The sequence below is a fragment of the Odontesthes bonariensis genome, chromosome 9 (genome assembly GCF_027942865.1).
Source record: "Odontesthes bonariensis isolate fOdoBon6 chromosome 9, fOdoBon6.hap1, whole genome shotgun sequence".
Lineage (NCBI taxonomy): Eukaryota > Metazoa > Chordata > Actinopteri > Atheriniformes > Atherinopsidae > Odontesthes > Odontesthes bonariensis.
In genome coordinates this window covers 5,634,074-5,653,589 of record NC_134514.1, presented here as the reverse complement: position 1 = coordinate 5,653,589, position 19,516 = coordinate 5,634,074, and the positions used below count along the sequence as shown (strand labels likewise).

Genomic DNA, 19,516 nt, shown 5'->3' with positions numbered 1-19,516 from the left:
TTGGACAACAAGCAACACTTTGCAGCCCTTTACATGAAGCTTGTGACTAGGGTTGCCAACTCCCTGAAAAATGAATAAGGGACACCTCATTAGACGGGCCGGTCGACCCGATTGCCCTCACCTTTCCTAGCCTGGTGAATTTTTTAGCCCCTTTTTTTGTGAGTGAAATGATTTTTTTTAACTATTTAACTCGAACCTGAATTGAATAAGATGCATATTTTTTGAGTGACATGAACACATGGAAAACAAATTATTATTCAGGAATTCACTTTAAAGCTGCAGTCTGCAACTCTTTTTCAAGCATAATGCCTGGAACTGTCCGGGGATTCTGAAAGTAGTACATTAAATACCCCAATACAAAAAAAATGAGTTCTCTAGGTCCCCTATATGTCCCGCTAGGTCCCTCCAAAGCCAGCAGGTTTGTTTACAAAATTGCAGACCGGACCGGTAAAAGGTAACCAATCAGGTTACGAGCTGGGCTCTGCTGCCTGTCAATCACCGATTGTGCACGCGCGATACAAGGTAGGCTCGTCCCCACGCTTATTTATCTGGACTATTGAACTTCATTACGGGCTAGTCTACTTACTGTGTCTTCCATGATCGCAAATGACAGGTGAGTTGATGAATGAGGAGTCGTGTTCGTGCATCTGGCGTGCACGTAGACGTGCACGAGTTCTCATGTGTTTTGATGGGGCGGGACAGGAAGTTGAATAACTTTTTATTTTTCGGTTAAAAAATAAGCATTTCTTGCATTTTGCGACTACGGAGGTCACCGTTTTCAACTTCAAGCGTTCTGATAGATGATGTAAACTCTTAAAATGCCAAACATTAGGACTTTACGTATGACAACAACAAATCCTGCAGACTGCAGCTTTAATACAAAATAACAAAATTAACTGAATAAAATAAGTATCTTTCTTAAAGGAGAAGTTCATTTTTTTTTTAAACCTGGACCTTATTTCTGGCCTAAAATACTTTAATCTACTCACCGATAACAGTTTGGTGAAAGTCGGCGTCCTTCCGAAGATATTTAGATCACTGGAAATCCGTTTATCATCTGTCTTTATTTCACTGATACTTTAAGACCAATGAATGAATGAACGCGTACTGTTGCACTGTTAGCTCAGAGCTGCCGTGTTGTTGTTATTTTGTAGCAGAGTGGTGCAAAAAGTCTACATTAAGTGGTTTCAGAGAGTTACATGGTTCTGTAAACGCATTCATAAAACAATACAGAAATCTACTGATATTAGAAAACGTACTTTGTACTTTTGAATACTTAAGTAATTTTAAAAGTAAGTTCTTCAGTATTTTAACTTGAATAAAATTTGGAACTTGTAGTTGAGTATGATTTGACCATGAGTATCAATACTTTAACTCAAGTACTGGAGTTGAGTACTTTGTCCACCATTGCTTAAAGCTGTCTGCTTACTGTCGCCCATGCTGCTGCCTTCCGCTATCTTCTCCGCGAGCAACAGTACCTCCTCGACCAATGAGCTGACAGCGTATTCTGGTGTGTGAATATGCTGTCAGCTCATTGGTCACAGAGCAGGACGGGGCCTGGGAACATGTTTACCGTACATTTTCATTTAAAGCCCCGTTATTCATTTCCATTGGCATGATACTGCCTATTTTTAGACTCTCACAGTAATAGGGGACAAAGTGCGTCCCTTTTCAGCTCAATACGGGACAGGTGCTGTTGTTTCTAAATACGGGACGATTCCGTTATTCAAGGGACGGTTGGCAACCCTACTTGTGACATAGTGAATGTTAAGTTATTTAGACCTATTAGAGGAGGACTGTCTGAGGATTCAATGCTGGGACCACTGGGGGTTCTCAAACTTAACAAATTAACTGGACCTACTCATGTGTAGCTTTGTTCAGTGTGAACAAGATCAGATGACAGACCTCTGCCCACTTTATAACATCTAATGCACAGAGATGAATTCTACAGCTCTGCAATCAGCTGAGGTCCAGACTGTCTCACACTGGAAAAAAATTGAAATCTTACCAAGTATATTTGTCTCATTGAGTTTCTCATTACACTTAATATAAGACACAACTGCCTAACAAGTACCATTTCAGCCAGATATAGGGACTTGTTTTAATACAATACATCTGGAATATCTTGTTAAATGAAAAAGTCTTGAAAACAAATTGTTTTGAGTCATATTTCACATGAAACAAGCTTTTTTAACATTTGAAGAGGTTTTTAAGCTAATTTCAAAATCACTTTTATCTCAAAAGTCCTAAATATCACATCTTATTTCAAGACATCTTGACAAGCCGATTTTCACTAGTTCCATTGGCAGATTTTTTTGCTTATTTCAAGCAAAAACATCTTGTATTTGTTGTTTTTTTTACCTATTTTTGGAGGGGCATTTTTTCCAGTGCAGCTGTTTTTTCCTTTAAGATGACAGAGAACATAAACTGCTCTGCGGCCCCTTAAAAGATAGATAGAAACATCCTTCATGCTAACGGAAGCTCTTGCTCTGCTGAGATAAACCCTCTTTTGTCATTCCTCCAACCCAATCCAGTCGCGATATATTAGAGGTCAAAGTGTCAATAACCGCAGGAGCCTGAAATTATCTCGGATAATTGAATCCATCTGTTGTGATCACGTATCCTTGTGGATTTTAAGAACTGCACAAATTGGATTAGAAGATGCGAGATCAGCAGATCTCAGCTGAGCTTTTAAGAGACGCACAGAGAACAGGCCCCTGGTCATTTTCCGGCTCAGTGAGTTTTTCTCGGGTCTGTACGCCATGCAGTTCACTCAGCATAAGTAGATACATGCCCTCCAGAGCCGAACGGAGCCGAATCAAATAGAATTAGTAACAAAGTTGATACAAGATGTGGGGTTTTCTGTCTGACTGAAGTGAGGGGAAGATGGGTGATCTGGGAAGCTCTGTTGTTTAGCTCGTCTCTGTAATGTGAGTAAATGTGAATGTGTTGGTGCTCCCTAAAGGGCTGAACCCGTTCTAGCCAGAATAAAGGAGGACCACAAGAGGATCATCTTGCCCTCCATCGACAACATCAAGCACGACACGTTTGAGGTGGAGCGCTACGAGAACTCAGGCCATGGTTACAACTGGGAACTGTGGTGTATGTACATCAATCCGCCAAAACAGTGGTGGGACGAGGGAGACATGTCCGCTCCGATCAGGTATATGCATTCTGCACCAGTGTTCAGCTGCCTCACATTTATTATTTATACAATATATAACAGGTTTTCTATAGTTTTAAGTAGGGCTGGGCAATGATTAAAATCTAATTAATCACATGATTTCCCTGATTAATCATGATTAATCGCATTTGTACGCAAAATCCAAAAATTAACTCAAAAGTAGTGTATAGCTTTTAGCATTTAGTTTTATTTTAAATGTGCTGCCATATGAATGAAAGTGCCATAACATTTGTTGTGCAAACACACTTTTAACATCAGCATCTTTCTGTAGTTTTTATGTAGAAGCCTCGCTCCACTGTCTGTTTCCTTGAATGACTTGCTGCTATCAGTTGTGTGTTTTGCCTTTAAGTGATATTTTAGACTGGAACTACTACGCTGAGAAGACAATTCAACTTGGCTGTAAATGCAGGAGTTTTTTTTCAAATTTATTTTGAAATACGTGCTTTTATGTTGAAACAAGTAAAACAGGAAGTTGCGCCGGTTAGCTCCGTGAGCTTTGTGATGTTACCTGCTAGTTTATTTTATTAGTTTATTACTCCATGCTTCGTGGTGTTTGCTGTAACTGTGTGAATGTGATGCATTCAACAGACTTTTACAATAATAAAACCTGCGTTAATGCGCGATAAAATATTTATCGGCGTTAAATAATTAACAAGTTAACGCGATAATAACAAGTTAACTCGCCCAGCCCTAGTTTTAAGCTAAGTGAATATCTGCTCTGAGCTCCTTTCTCCTCCAACACAGCCTGAACCCTCTCAGACGAGCTTTCTGTCCTTTCTTTAAGGAGTCTTCAGGAATAGTTCTCCAGGCTTCTTGAAGGACATCCCAAAGCTCTTCTTTGGATGTGGGCTGCCTTTTGTTCCGTTCTCTGCCAACATGATCCCACCCTGCTTCAGTAATGTTGAGCTCCGGGCTCTGGGGAGGATTCATCCCTCCATCAGACCTGCTGCCACTGATTTTCAGCCCACTTCTTGTGTCCTTTGGCCCAGCTCAGCCTTTTCTCCCTGTTTCCCTTCCTTAAGAACGGCTTCCTGACAGCCACCCTTCCATGGAGCCCATTTCTGATGAGGCTTGGGCCAACAGCAGATGGATCAGCTGAAGGTCCAGATGCATCTCTCAGCTCCTGTGTCAGGTCTTTGCTGGATGTTTTCCTCTTTCTTAAGGACATCACTTTCAGATCCTGTTCATCTGCTGTAGATAGTTCTTTAGGCCTGACACTTCTTCTTCTGTCCTCCACTTGTCCAGTTTCCTCAAATGTTTTAAGGACACACTGCACACCATGCTGAGATATGCCAAGTTTTCAGCTAACAGCTCTTTGGGAATCACCTTGTTGCTGCAGAAATCCTGTTTTCTGTCTGTCACACTGTGTTATCTTTGCTGGTTTTCACACATGCAGCTAAAGAAATGATGTGTCTCTGTGACAGGCTGCTGGGAACATAAAGTCTAAAGCAGGGGTCGGCAACCTTAAACACTCAAAGAGCCATTTGGACCCATTTCCCACAGAAAAGAAAATACAAAACCCTTTTGACATCTAAAATGAAGATAACACTGCATATATATATTTTTTCACCTTTATTCTATATATTAAAAAAAGCTAGTGTATTGCATTTATGAAATCAATGAACTGCTACAGAGAAGACAAAAACATTTTAACATTTGAATAAATCGTGTGTGTGACGCATACTCTGAACGGCAAAAAATTAAACACGTTTTATTTTAATGTTACAAGATCTCCATAATCTTCAAATTTAGAATTACATTTAAAAAAGAAATTACGAACTAAAATAAATTTAAATGAAATACTTATTATTTATTTTCCAAAGCCACAGGGAGCCGCAGCATGAAAGAGGGGTGAAAGAGCCTGCCGCGGGTTGCCGACCCCGGGTCTACTGATCCAATTTAAAGTAGACTCTTCGCTAAGTTGTCTTTCATGTGTAGACACAACACTGGTTCATTCCTTGGGTTTTGTTTGCTTTATTTATGCTTAAATGATTCATACGTCAGAGTTCTGTGGCTTATCCACATAAGAACTGGAGTTAAAATGAGTGAAAAAGCAACCAATGTCCAAAGAGCTTCAGAAAGCCTGGAGAAATATTGCCACTTTAAACCACCTTTGCACAGAACTGTAACTCCACTCTTCAAAGGACAAATATTCTTCAAATGTCTTTATTTACATCTCTATTCGTTCTTAAATATTTTCCATAAATATCCCGCTGTTTTTTTTGAGAAGACAGATTATATTACTCTGTTTTCATCATCCACTTTTTGGGGGAGATAAGAGGGACGTTGAATAAGCTCTTGATTCGGCACTAGACTCCCTTAAAGAAATTAAAAACGACAGCCTGAAGTGCAGAGTGGCTGCGCTACAAATGGGATTTAATTATCTGATTTTCACCCATAATTTGAACAACTTTTTTTAATTAAAAATAAACACTGAAAATGGAAGCTTGTGTCATATCCCATAAAGATAAACAAGACATGAAGAGTCTTATATTAAACATCTGTTTGGATCTGTTAAACTCTTCAGAGCCACACAAGGGTCCTAATGCTCATTTAATAAGGTGATTTACCATATGTGCATGTGCAAAGGCTCCGTCTCACTCGTGTTCATATTGCATCTTCCTCCTTGCAGGACTCCTGCCATGATTGGCTGCTCCTTTGTGGCCAATCGTGACTACTTTGGGGAGCTCGGTCTGCTCGACTCGGGCATGGACGTCTACGGCGGGGAGAACATCGAGCTGGGCATCAGGGTTTGTGTGTCACCCAGTTTTGTCTCGTTTCTGATCCCTCTTTACCCCTGTAGGCTTAAATAGAGCAGTGGCCACTGTAGGGTGGCACCGCTGATAAATGAGGCTCCATTAAGGGTCCTGGTGGACCAGGCCTGCATGTGCAGCTCACATCAGGGCAACAGAGATAAATAGGTCACACAAAGTAAGAACGGTTGGGAATTTGGAATCTGTTTTTCTTCTGAAAAAAATATCAAACATTTTTTGCAAATTGCACAGGTGGGATTTGACATTAAGCAAGCTTGTCTGATCTGTGAAGGAATTACTTGTGTTTTCCACAATAAAATGATTACTCTGCTGCTCTACAGGAGTGCTTTTTAGCCTCTTTGAGCTCCTGGTTTTGGTTGTATTGCACAGCAAATGTGAGCAACTTGCAAAGCAGAAATAAAACTGGACTTCATCAGGTGGTCAAGAGATCAAATAAACCCAAACAACTAACATTGCTCCATGCTCCTGTTCATCTTGATTTGTTTGTGGGAAATATAAGTGTGTGAGCTTTAAATAGATTTCCCAGTAACAGCCTCTCCCTGCAGGTGTGGCTGTGTGGGGGGAGCATGGAGGTGCTGCCCTGTTCCAGAGTGGCTCACATCGCTCGAATAAAGAAGCCCTACCACAGCAACATAGCCTTCCACACGCGGCGGAACGCTCTCCGTGTGGCCGAGGTCTGGATGGATGAGTATAAGTCCAACGTGTACCTGGCCTGGAACATCCCGATGGAGGTGAGGCGGGGCTGCTGTCTCCATGGCAACATCTGCTGGAGCCAGATGCATAAACGCTGCATGCACACAAAAACTATTTGTAGCTTTTCCCGCACACAAACTGCTATTTACAAAGTGATGCATAAACATTGTGTTCACATGCATAGCTCGGACCCAGAGGTTGTGATAGACTTTTTTGTCATTTTGACTGACAGGGTCGTAAAATCCCGTCAGAATCTATTTTTACCGGTCGCTTTAATCTTAAAAATGATATAAACTATACACTGGAAAAAATCTAAATCTTACCAAGTATATTTGTCTCATTGAGTATCTCATTACACTTAATATAAGACACAATTGCTTAACAAGTACTATTTCAGCCAGATATAGGGACTTGTTTTAATACAATACATCTTGAATATCTTGTTAAGATATCTTGTTATCTTGTTAATATCTTGTCTTGACAACAAATTGTTTTGAGTCATATTTCACATGAAACAAGCTTTTTTTTTCATTTGAAGAGGTTTTTAAGCTAATTTCAAGATCACTTTTAACTCAAAAGTCCTAAATATCACATTTTATTTCAAGAAATCTTGACAAGCCGATTTTCACTAGTTCCATTGGCAGATTTTTTTGCTTATTTCAAGCAAAAACATCTCATATTTGTTGTTTTTTTACCTATTTTTGGAGGGGCATCTTTTCCAGTGTAAGTACGGAAGTTTAAATGGTCTTGTTCCAAGTTCCATGGACTTGAATTGCGTGCCCGCTTGTGCGTAATCAAATGTCTTAAGTGGGATTGATGCAGAAGCTGTTGTCATGAGGTTTTGGACTTTAGCCTCGGATAGATGATTTCTCAACGCTGTTGTTCTGGAGGCTAAATCCGCGCTCCGCGATATTTCATACAGGTGAATCCAATCAAATGTCTGCTGTTGACGATGCAATAAAACACCCATTGGTTAAAAAGTAATTAATACTCTGAGTAGTTTTTGAGAAGAGTACTTTGTACAAATTTGAGTACAAATTTTCAGCACTCTATCCACCTCTGCTTCCTATCATCTGGAACCAGTCTGCCCATTCTCCTCTGACCTCTCACATCAATAAGGCATTTTCACTGCCTTTGACATATTTATAGAATATTTAAAATATTTATAGAATGTATAGAGCGTACATACATTAATCTTGCCTAAAAAGCTAATTTTGCGTTAAAACGTTCAATTCCAGTTATATAAATGACAAAATAAGCCGGTACTAGCAGCTTGCAGTAGCGGAAATTTCATTTCTGTTTTGTTTGCGCGTTCGTGGAAATCGGAAATTTTCGGCTGCGACTGAAATCAAGACTCGTCAGACCAGGCAACGTTTTTCCAATCTTCTATTGTCCAGTTCTGGTGAGCCTGTGTGAATTGTAGTCTGGTACTAGAGTACTCAAGTATTTACTTAAGTATTTTTTTAACACTAGTACTTGTACTTGTACTTGAGTACAAATTTTCAGTACTCTTTCCACCTCTGATTAATATACAGTTACACTTTACTGTTTTTACAACATTTTTAAAAAGATGGAACTTTGCAGCCCATTTGAGTCCTGCACATGTGCACCAACTGCATCATCTTGGTGTGTTAATCTGTCTTCGAGAAGCTCAATTTTGCTGTATTTTGGTCAGATTAACATTCTTAAAAGTTCGAGTTTGGTCAGACTGAAACAATAATTAACTTTTTTGTGTGTGCCAAATAAACATGCTCATTATTATGTCTACTTAGGCGTTAGTGGGGTGCCTGCATCCTTTAATGAGTGAAACTGGCAGAGGAAAGTATGTGCACATAGTGTTATGATGATTGAGATTAAAAAAAGAGAACTACATGTACACAAGTCTAAATTTGGCAGTTTTAATTATGAAGCGACACACAGTTTTTTGCATCTGGCCCCTGCAGAGAAGATGTTGTTGTTTCTCCTGTCGTAAAAATCCAAGTTTACTGCAGTGCTTGATAAATAACTATGACCTTATTTGGTCTATTGCACATGAAAAACGGGCGTTGTTGGCTGAAAGTTAAAGTATATCTGCTCCTGTACATCCGATTGTTTTTGTAAACTCGGAATTGTTTAATTGAATCTGTTCCACAGACATAAACAACACTGTTGTGTTTAAATTTTTCTGAATTGACTTCCTATAACAATTCATTTTTGCTCTTGCAGAACCACGGGATTGATTACGGAGACATATCTCAGAGGGTTGCTCTGAGGAAGAGTCTGCAGTGTAAGAGCTTTCAGTGGTACCTTGACAATGTTTACCCGGAGATGAGGAGGTACAACAACACAGTGTTCTACGGTGAGGTGAGTCATCAGTCCAACTGACATGAAGGAGAAAGGGGCTGCAGGGAAAAGCTTGTACGGCTAAGCTCCGCTGCATTTACATGAATGGAGGAAACCGCTGAGAAGGGATGAAAAATAGAAGAGACAAACGCCAGGAGATTTCCCAAAGAAAAGCAAAACAAAAAGACAAGCACTCAGGGAGCTTATCCATCAAGTCTGCCTCAGCTTTGTTCATTAAATTATAGAAAACGTCTCCATCTCTTCTAACTTTACTCTTAGAATGTCTGAAAATTGTTTGGAAATATTTGTAGTTTATTCAGTGATAAATTCTGAATATAAATCAAGAAAAAACTGAGGATGTTTATTCAGTCGTTTTTCTTCATTTCAGATCCGAAACTCTAAAGTCAGCCACTTGTGTATGGATCAGGGTGTGAAGGAGAACCACACAGCCACCCTGCACCCCTGCCATGGGTGGGGTCCTCAGGTACAACATGGACGCCGCACACTCATCAGCATGCCCATCGAGCTCTGCTGTCATAATTAAAATGTTTCTGGAGTTTCACTTTTCACGCTGAAGCCCTGAGTCAGCTCGTGTCAACTCCTGTTTTAACTGGCAGTGGCAAACAGGCGCTTCAGGGGGCAAGTCCTGGTTTCTGTCGTTAAAAATGCAAACCTTTGTTTTAGGAAAGTTAAGCTTTCCCCTTCCTGCTAAATATTCAATCCACTCTTATTTTTAATCATCCATTCGGTAAGTCTGCGCCGTAGTTTCTCACGCACACTCCACGCGTATTCCAGGTGACAGCAGCCCACAATTTACCTGACATTCCTGGCTTACAGAATGGGCTGCGGACACCTGAGACTGTTAGTCTAAACATGCTTAAAGGGATAGTTCGCCTCTTTTGACATGAAGCTGTATGACATCCCATACTAGCAACATCATTTATGAACATGTTCTTACCCCCTGCTGCGTCCTGTGAGCAGAGTTCCAGCCTCGTTTTGGAGTTGATGAAGGTAGTCCGGCTCGTTGGCTGGGGTTTAAAAAATAAAGCGTTTTGCTTCTCAAAACAATATGCGTTCAATAGAGTAATACATTTGCATCACAAAATTGTTCTCCAGGAAAAGTCAGACCTCACAATCACTTGGCGCTATTTTCTCTCCCTTCGTATCACTGCCTGCTGTGTAGACCGTGCAGTAAACAGGAGCGGCTGACGGCAGGCGTCTTTCCTTTCCTTTCCTTTCCTTTCCTTGTCTTTTGTTTCCTTTCCTTTCTTTCCTTTCCTTTCCTTTCCTTTCCTTTCCTTTCCTTTCCTTTCCTTTCCTTTCCTTTCCTTTCCTTTCCTTCTCTTTCCTTTCTTTCCCTTTCCTTTCCTTGTCTTTACTTTCCTTTCCTTTGTTTCCATTCCTTTGCATTCCTTTCATTTAGTTTCTTTTCTTTTCCTTTCCTTTCCTTTTGTTTCCTTTCCTTTTCTTTTGTTTATGTGCTGTGTAGACCGTGCAGACCGAGCAGTCCCCTGCTTCCGAGCAGCAAACACCATAACAGGCGCGGCTGTCGGCAGGCGGCAGCAGGCAGTGATACGAAGGGAGAGAAAATAGAGCCAAGCAATTGTGAGGTCTGACTTTTTCCTGGAGAACGATTTTGTGATGCAAATGTATTACTCTTTTGAATGCATATTGTTTTCAGAAGCAAAACGCTTAATTCTTTAAACCCCAGCCAACTAGCCGGACTACCTTCGTCAACACCAAAACGAGGCTGGAACTCTGCTCACAGGACGCAGCAGGGGGTAAGAAGATGTTCATAAATGATGTTGCTAATATGGGATGTCATACAGCTTCATGTCAGAAGAGGCGAACTATCCCTTTAACATCTTAACTCCCTCAGGAACAGACCACTGCAGGGTTGTGTTTCGGAGGAGGTGTTCAGCAGCTCAGGAGCACCTCAGGGGACTGTACTCTCACCCTTTCACTTTACTCTGTACACCTCAGACTTCTACCACGACTCAGAGTCCTGTGATCTGTTGGGGCAGCAGCATCAGAGTTTTGGTCTTTTGTAGTCTGGCTGACCACTCAAACTGTTTTTAAGCGCCACCTTCACCTATTCACACAGCACATCTGAGTCTGTACAGTGTTACCGGCTGCACAGAGCATTTTTTTTCCTCTCTTATCACATATATTTACACACTGATTGGTATCAGTGGCAACGTGTCTCGCCCAAGGACGCTTCGACATGTGAAGCCAGGAATCAAACCGCTGAGCTTCCAGTTGGCAGACGACCGCTCTCCCTCCTGAGTTGCCCCATCAGGTGTTTTTGTTTGCCTGTTCAGAACAAGATTTAATGCACATTGGGGGGATTGGAAATAACTTTGCAAATTGCGTCTGACCTGGCAAAGACTAAAAGGATGTGACTCACCAGCTGTTCCCGGTCTTTGAGTTGGCCGACAAACTCACCCGTCTGATGAAATATCCCAGATATTCCCAGAGATGAGCATTTTCTGCCACCACAGAACTACTTATGATGAGTTAAAATGATGAGAAACATAGCTTTTAGCTATCTCGTGACACTATGCAGCCTACTTTATTCTCTTAAGATCAGTCAATGGAAATGTGTCGGATTCTTTTTGTGGAGAAGATTTCTGCAGATTTGCTTTATTAGAGACTCAACTAATGACTCAAATAAATAAACGAATAAAGAAGGCTGGACCTATGCTGGGGATTGATCTGGAGCCCCTACAGCTGATTGGTTAAATTAGAATATTGCACTGCAAACCCTCTACGTAATATAGCGATTAAACAATTGAGTGTTCAGTTTTTATGATTTTAAGTTTTAAGTAATAACCTTACCTAATAACTTCTTATCCATTTATTTTTCTTTATTTTTTGTTCTTCTTTTGTTAGATATTACATTTCTAAGAACTTGCTGTAATGCAACTGTATGATTTCAGCTGGGATTGATGAATGATTCTCAGTTCAAAGCTGACTGAAGAGTGAGTTTATTTGACTCCAAACCTCATCAGCACTTATAGAATAAACAATAGATCTGATGATTATAAATTGGATAACTGCGTCTTGTACCAACTGACACCACGATAACATTTTACACAAAAACAAGTTGAGCAAGCAGAGGAGGCAGAATCTGAGTCTTTACGTCATTTTGTTTGTTATCGTCACATCCTGTGGAAACTCCATTTCTTTGATCAAACTAATCTATGTGCACTCTGTGGGTTGGGACGCTGTTAAATCAGCACTGATTACACTAATTTACAGGAAAACCTTGGAGTATACAGCACTGGTTGAGAACAAAGACATGTTTTGCTTCTCAGCTCTATTAGAACACACGGCAACACATCCTTTTGTTCGAAGTGGGCGAGGAAAAAGTAGGCGGCATGATGAAGGGAAGTTCCTGCCGGGGTTACAGTTGTCCCCTACAACTTTCACCTAAAATAATTTAAAAGATTTCACCAAGTCAAGACCATCATAACTGTGTGTAAACAGAGTGTATTTGCCAGCTCCCTGCCGCCTGTTGAGTCTTACCATCTTCCCACAGTTGGGACGTTACACCAAAGAGGGTCAGCTGTTCCTGGGCCCGCTGGGGAGCACCGGCGAGGACACTCGCTGTGTGGTGGACGACCAGATCAGCAGCTTTCCACAGCTCCTCAACTGTGACAAGGTGACCAACGTGAAACAGAAGACGTGGCATTTCTCTCAGGTGAGCAGTAGAAAGAGATTGGGCCTCATGCAACAACCGTTCGTACGCACAGATTTGTTCTTAAGTCGTGCGTACGAGTGATTTAAGAGAATTTGCGCATTCACCAATCTTTTCGTATTTTACGTTTTTCTTTCAGGTACGAACAGAATTTACGAGTGATCCAGACCTGTCGTAGGAGTTTCCTAAAATAGTCAGCTGTTATTCCAATCAAGTTTGCTTGACTAATGGATTGTATATTACATAATTATATACATTATACCCCATAATGATGCTGACATTATTCTGTTTGACTTAAATTATGCACTAATTGAAGGTTAATTTGACTCTGTATATAACAAGGTCAATGGGAAGCGTAACCAGCGGCTGACTTGCTACTTTTGGATGCCTTAGCTCGTCAGGCTCTTGGAAGAGAGCGTGTGTTCCGAGACCGTGTAGATACCCTTGTGGAGACAGACAAATGGCTGACATCGCGATTTAGATTGCCATTCTCATGACTCAACACTTCCTGGCACAGGAGAGAGGAAGCACATCCTAATATGGTATAATTTTGGGGCGTGGAGTATGCAAATCTACTATCCTCGTGCTCGTGCACATAAATACGCACCGGTGGCATTCATCATTTACGCAGGTCGTTTACACACTTTTTTCGTACGAAAAAAGTAAGAGAAATTTATAATAAAAATACGAAAATGTTCTTGCATGAGGCCCAATGCTCCTGATAATACCTGTCTGTCTATTTGAAAAGTAATTACTGTTAAGTGAGGGCCAGTTTATCTGACCCCTTTCTTGACCCTAACCCCTTCATTCCACAGATATAAGGAGCCATTTTTCTCTTAGAATAGAATAGAATAGAATAGAACTACTTTATTCATCCCAGCTGGGAAATTATTTTGCTCTTGAGGGTCAAGGAGTGGTGGTCACAGCTACCCAAGCTGCTCCAAACCCTGGATGAAGGGCTACATGAGCACGACTCCTTAATCCCCAAAAGAAAAGGGGCGGCCTACCTCTGCAAAGGGGAAAGGTCGGGATCGGGCTGAAATGTTCCTTAAGCGGCACTTTTAAACACCAGTTTAAGTCATTGTTTGTAATGGAACTAAATCAAAGAAACAAGCCAATCTTGTTTTCATGAGATTGTCTCTTATCTTGCCATTTTTTTTTACTGAAGACAAAACATTTGGTATCAAATTAATTGGTCTTTTAGTTCAATCTGAAAGGCTCACTCGGCTCTTTCTTCTGTTACACTCTGAAAACCAGTTAAGGGTCCAGCAGATTAAGTTGTCATTCTTAAAGTAGACATTTGTCTTTTCTTTTCCACAATTTTCTGAGGACTTGATGAAATCTGTAACATACTTTGGTGAAAATACCACAGATTTACTGTGCAGTAACTCCTTTTTATAACCATGTTTTTACATGTTTGTTCACAGCAGCTGGTTTTATAGGATGCAGTGAGCCACTCGACTCCACTTAATCCCTCTTTACTGCTTGGGGTGCCTTTTTTTTTTAGATCTATATTGCAGCATTGTACCACCATGAAAATGTAAAGTTGAAGATAAACACTTAATAACATCTAAAGTACACAGTTACCATATAAGAGAGCATTAAATATCCAACCTTAGAGCTCACACTAGCACACACTAAACTGATATATTCTATTTATTCTCAAATACTCACCGTTCTCTTATCTGTTGTTCGACTCCAGGCCATAAGGCCCAGTCTCATGTGTTGAACTGGCACAGATGGGTTAAACACTTCATGTCAGGAAGACCAGTCAGAGATCACAAAGTAATTCCTTTGTCACATACGAGGTTCATGAACTTTTTAACTTAAAAATTTAAGTTTTCAGAAGCTAACATCAAGCACTGCGACTTACATGCTGACGTACCACCAGTGTTTGGAGGCTTTTGGTTTAAAATGGTGGTTCTGGTGCTGCCAACATTATTAACCTATTTGTTTATTAAGTCAACTTTCTAACTGATGGTTAGAATTTGCTTTTAGTAGCAAAGGTTTTTAACTTCTAAGTTACATCAAATCTATGCATGAAATCTGCACGATATCTTTTCTTGTTTTTAAATTCATTTAAATTATTTTATTTGTTTCTCTTTATATATTCTTTTATGTATTTTTAATGCTTCTTCCACTCGCTGCTGCAATGCTTTTATTTTATTTAAAGCACTTTGAATTGTTCTGTACAAGAAATGTGCTATACAAATAAATTTGATTTGATTTGATGATGTGATATTCAGACCGAGGCAGTTTTTGAGTCGTTAGTCACTTGAGATGCCCAAATATATGTTCTGAAGCACAGAAATGTCTTTTTTTTTTTTTCATGTAACAATCGTTTAATGAGACAGAGTTAGCCGGGGTGGTTGATCTGATTAGAATGCCTCCTGGTTACCTCCCTTTCTCTGGAAAAAATGAGTTAAAAAAAACAACAAATACAAGACGTTTTTGCTTGAAATGAGCAAAAAAATCTGCCAATGGAACTAGTGAAAATCAGCTTGTCAAGATTTCTTGAAATAAGATGTAATATTTAGGACTTTTGAGATAAAAGTGATCTTGAAATTAGCTTAAAAACCTCTTCAAATGAAAAAAAAAAGCTTGTTTCATACGATATGTGACTCAAAACAATTTGTTTTCAAGACTTTTTCATTTAACAAGATATTCCAGATGTATTGTCTTCAAACAAGTCCCTATATCTGGCTGAAATAGTACTTGTTAGGCAGTTGTGTCTTATATTAAGTATAATGAGATATTTTGACTAGAAATTAGACAAATATACTTGGTAAGACTTTGATTTTTTTCCAGTGTAGGAGGTTTTTCGGGCATATCCAAGTAAGAAGAGACCCAGAACACACTGGGAGGATTATATAACCTGTTGCCTCTCTTAAGTTGGATGAGCAGAAAAAAATGGATACATGTTGATATAATATTTACTCGTCCAAGAATAATTTGGTGCCACTTTTGAAGCAACATGTTTTTGCATCCATAATTAAGGGTTGGAACACCTTAATAAATGTACAACCTGGAAGGATTAAATGAGAAGCATCTGTCTGCATTAAACCTGGCTCATGTTGCATCCTGCCACAGCGGGAAACACGGGCCATCTGTAAAACCTCATTAAGCTGTCACTCCTTCTGCCTCGCAGAACGAATCCATCATAAATCGAGCCACGGGGCGCTGTTTGGAGGTGGTGCCGGCCAACGTTTACTTCGGCCACCTGCTGGTCCTGCAGCCCTGCTCCGGGCAGAGATGGACCATCAAGAACGCCATGAAGCAGTAGCCGGCAGACTGGCTGTGAAACAGCAGAAGCCAGGACCAGGACCTGTCACCTGACCACGGCCTGGCACGCGGACAGGTGACGAAGCGCAAGCTCCTCATCCTCAAGAAAGACTCACGGAAGAAACGGCTTCTGAAGAAAGAGCTGCTTTGAATGTAACTGTGAGAAAGGGGAGTCGGGAACAATTTATTTTTTACTGAGTGAACATTAAAAAGAGGGACAAGTTCAGCATGAGGACTGTGTCTCTGAATTTTACAAACTTTTGATGTGATGTTGTCATAACTCCTGTATGTGCCACTTCTCTACGGTGTTTTTAGGTTTAAGAATAGAGATTCAGTCCATCAGAACCCTCTTAGGTCCTATTTGGGGGTAAAAAAAACAAAAGCAATGTTCCATCCTCAGAATCTCTCTGCAATATGTCATTCTGTGTCATGAAATGGAGTAAGATACCTAGAATTTAAAATAAAATAAAATCAGTAGTATGCACTCATCTGCATTTATAGTTTCAATAGGCACCATCTGTTAATGCAAGATAGCTGAAAAGGAAGGAGTGTCTGCTCATGACAGGCATGAATTTAACCGAAATAATTAGAAATACCCATAAAAATGTTTTTTTATTTTGAGCTGCCAGGAGTCTGCACCCTGTAAATAATAATCATTTCAGAAGAAAAAGGCATGGGCCGTAAATATAACTCGGTATATTGGGATCTATTTTTTTGCAGTTGTCGTAAATCATACCATTAAAAAAATGACGTTGCCAAGAGGGCTGCCGGGCTCAGTCGTGTTTTTATACGTCATGGATTTTTCTTTTTTTTTTTTCTTAAATCTCGAAGCACTCTGTAGCATCAGACACAGTAAATCTTGTAGCATGATTGTAAGTACTTTAAGCACATGGGTACAAAGTTTAGTTGAGCTAAGTTGATCTGTTCTGTTAGCTTCCAGGTGCCATAACTACTGCAGACGGCCAAAACTAACAAAGTTCTGTTCAGGACGCGAAAAAAAACGCTGACTCTGAGAGGTCGACCGAATCAGGAATAGAAAACTGCACAAGCATATTGGTGGCTCACATGCTGAAGGCCTCCAGGACTGGAATGAGAGAAATGCTGACATGTATATGATGTCATATGTTTAATTCAGTGTTACTGGTTGAATTTTTGCTCCTGAGATTGTCTTCCAATAAACAAATTGTTTCTGGATAATGCGTTGCTACGGTGTTTGAGGACAACATGTTGATCATGTGCTTTACTCTTGGTGAATAAGAAGCTGTTTAACCCTCATCCCTGATTTAAAGCACAACTTAAAACAACTTAACAAACACTTTTTTTCATAGATCTTTTATTCCACTTCAGTTCAGATCATAACTATTAAGTTTTCAATTATTTAAGAAAATTTAACCCTTTAAATACTGGTTTATATGATGTAAACGTCACTTTCTGTAAAAAAAAACACAAAAACTGCTATATTTTCAGTGTATAGAATGCAAAGTGGAATTGTTGAGCGGGGATAATTATGGTCTGAGATATGTCAATGATCAGCAACAACATTGATTTTTGGAGATTTTTAATTTTCTCGCTATGTCTGATTAAAAAAAAAATCTTAACTTAATAAAACGATCTAAAAACATCATATAGTACTATTTTTTTCCACTTATCTTTTCTTCCACTTCAGTTCTGATCATAACCACCAAGTTTTCAATATGTCCCTTAAGTTTTTATTAGTGTCTTGAGACACAACATTACTATTCTATTACCTTAAATGGTAAAAGACAACATTTCCAATTTTAGACCCTGCAAAGAACTACTTTGCTGCACTCTCTTTAGTTCCACAGATTTTTATGGGTTTTTTTGCATGAAACTGTGAGATTAGACCTCAAAATAATCTCCAAAAATAGGAAAGTTGAACTTAACAAAGCAGTTCGCCTAAATATGACACTGCAACACCTGAGGCAGCCAGGTGGCGTAACATTTAAGTCTTATGAATGGAACGTTATGGATTCCAGCCATTCATCCATGAATTAGTTGTTGCACTCCCACCGCTTACTCACACTAAGCTGCTCTGGGTGAAGCGTCGGTTAAATGCTTAAGATGTAAATGCAACAGGAGGAGCCTGCTGGGAGCACAAGGCCCTGTTTCTAGCAGAGAGCTGGATAGTGCAGAGCGCCGCTGAAGGACAGCGCCTGAATGTTAACGCCAGTCTGAATGAATGCTGATCAGACTCTGGATGACAGGTCTGCTCACCGTCTCCTGGCATGTTGGTTAAATTCCTTCTAAATGTTACTCAACAGTTAGAACAATGCAGTGATGAAGTAAACGTGAGAGTTTTCTAAGCCAGTCAGGTGTAAGATTGAAAACCTAAGGGCAGAACATTTTAGTTTTGTAGATTTTAACTTAGAAAAAAACCAACAAAGTTCTAGTAAATCAAAATAATTGCAGTTGTTTATTCTGTTTTTGTAGAAAAATCCTCTTTTAAGTCTCTTTTGGCTTCCATATGCAGAGCATCATCATAACCAGCAGTGTTCTACCTGTAGGCATATAATGAAAGCTGATAGTAGGACAGAGGAATCAGCGCTTACGAACTTGATCGTGTCATCACTGGTGCCATATGACACTTACTTCCAGTCAGCTTCACTGCAGCCGTCAGCTTGCTCCCTGCTCCGTGGGTTCTGGATACAGTGTGGCAGTCTGCTTAAAAAGCTAACAAAGATTGTTGGACGTAATAGCAACAGAACAACTGAATATCACTTGTGATGCAACATTTTCAGAGACAAGAGGAACAGGAGTCCTGCAGCAGATGGCTCACAGCCATGGCTGAGCATTGCTGAGCCAATCTGGCTTTCATCTTTCAGTTCCAAGCAACTTTACTTAACCTTACTTTAATATTTGCACCAAAATGTTTGCATGTTATTTGGACGGAATCTATCACATCAGCTTGATAAGGTGTTTGCCTTCTGAGAGGACTGAATGGTCAGAAACCAACACAAGATATCCTGATGGCACATCAGTACAGTTTTACACCAGATTATGCTGCTACGACCGACTGGATCCACTGTGCGCTCACAGTACTGAATCCATACATTAGCTCAGTGCTCAATGCTGCCATCTGGTGGTTACAAATATAGACACAGTACAATTAAACCAATGCACATTCAAACAGAGCAGGTGAGTCTATCCACTCATATAAAGATGATTGGGTGGTTGGCGTAAAAAGATAAATGTAGACAGGCCTGTGATTGGCATCAGATTAAATGGTGCAAATAAACAGAGACCTATAGGTATCAGTTCTATAGATTCATCCGGGGTTTGTGTACCTGCCTCTCGCCCAGTGGCAGCTGGGGTAGGATCCAGCTCCTCCTGCAGCCCTGAATTGAATTCAACAGGTATAGAAACTGGAAAGACGCCATTTAAGAGTTTGATTGTTGGGTTTATCATGACTGTAGGTGTGATATGTTGCTGCCACAGCCCAGGACCGGACCCTGGATCGTGCACACCCGTCACTCATCTCATCAGGCTTCATGTGCCGCTGCCTCCCTTCTCTGGTCTTTACTGCTCAGCTACAATTGATGG

At 40.2% G+C, this 19,516-nt stretch overlaps 1 protein-coding gene across 2 annotated transcripts in view; it reads left to right on the top strand.

Annotated features, from left to right (window-relative positions):
* galnt17 (polypeptide N-acetylgalactosaminyltransferase 17) overlaps positions 1-16,386 on the top strand; it is a 34,699-nt gene extending 18,313 nt beyond the window's left edge. For both annotated transcript variants that reach the window (XM_075472838.1, XM_075472839.1), the window contains exons 6-12: positions 2,966-3,163; positions 5,817-5,934; positions 6,504-6,689; positions 8,857-8,994; positions 9,362-9,457; positions 12,515-12,676; positions 15,822-16,386. In XM_075472838.1, the coding sequence (XP_075328953.1) occupies positions 2,966-3,163; positions 5,817-5,934; positions 6,504-6,689; positions 8,857-8,994; positions 9,362-9,457; positions 12,515-12,676; positions 15,822-15,956 (1,033 nt within the window). In that variant the 3' untranslated portion in view covers positions 15,957-16,386. The remainder of the gene's footprint in view (positions 1-2,965; positions 3,164-5,816; positions 5,935-6,503; positions 6,690-8,856; positions 8,995-9,361; positions 9,458-12,514; positions 12,677-15,821) is intronic.
* The last annotated feature ends 3,130 nt before the right edge of the window (positions 16,387-19,516 follow it).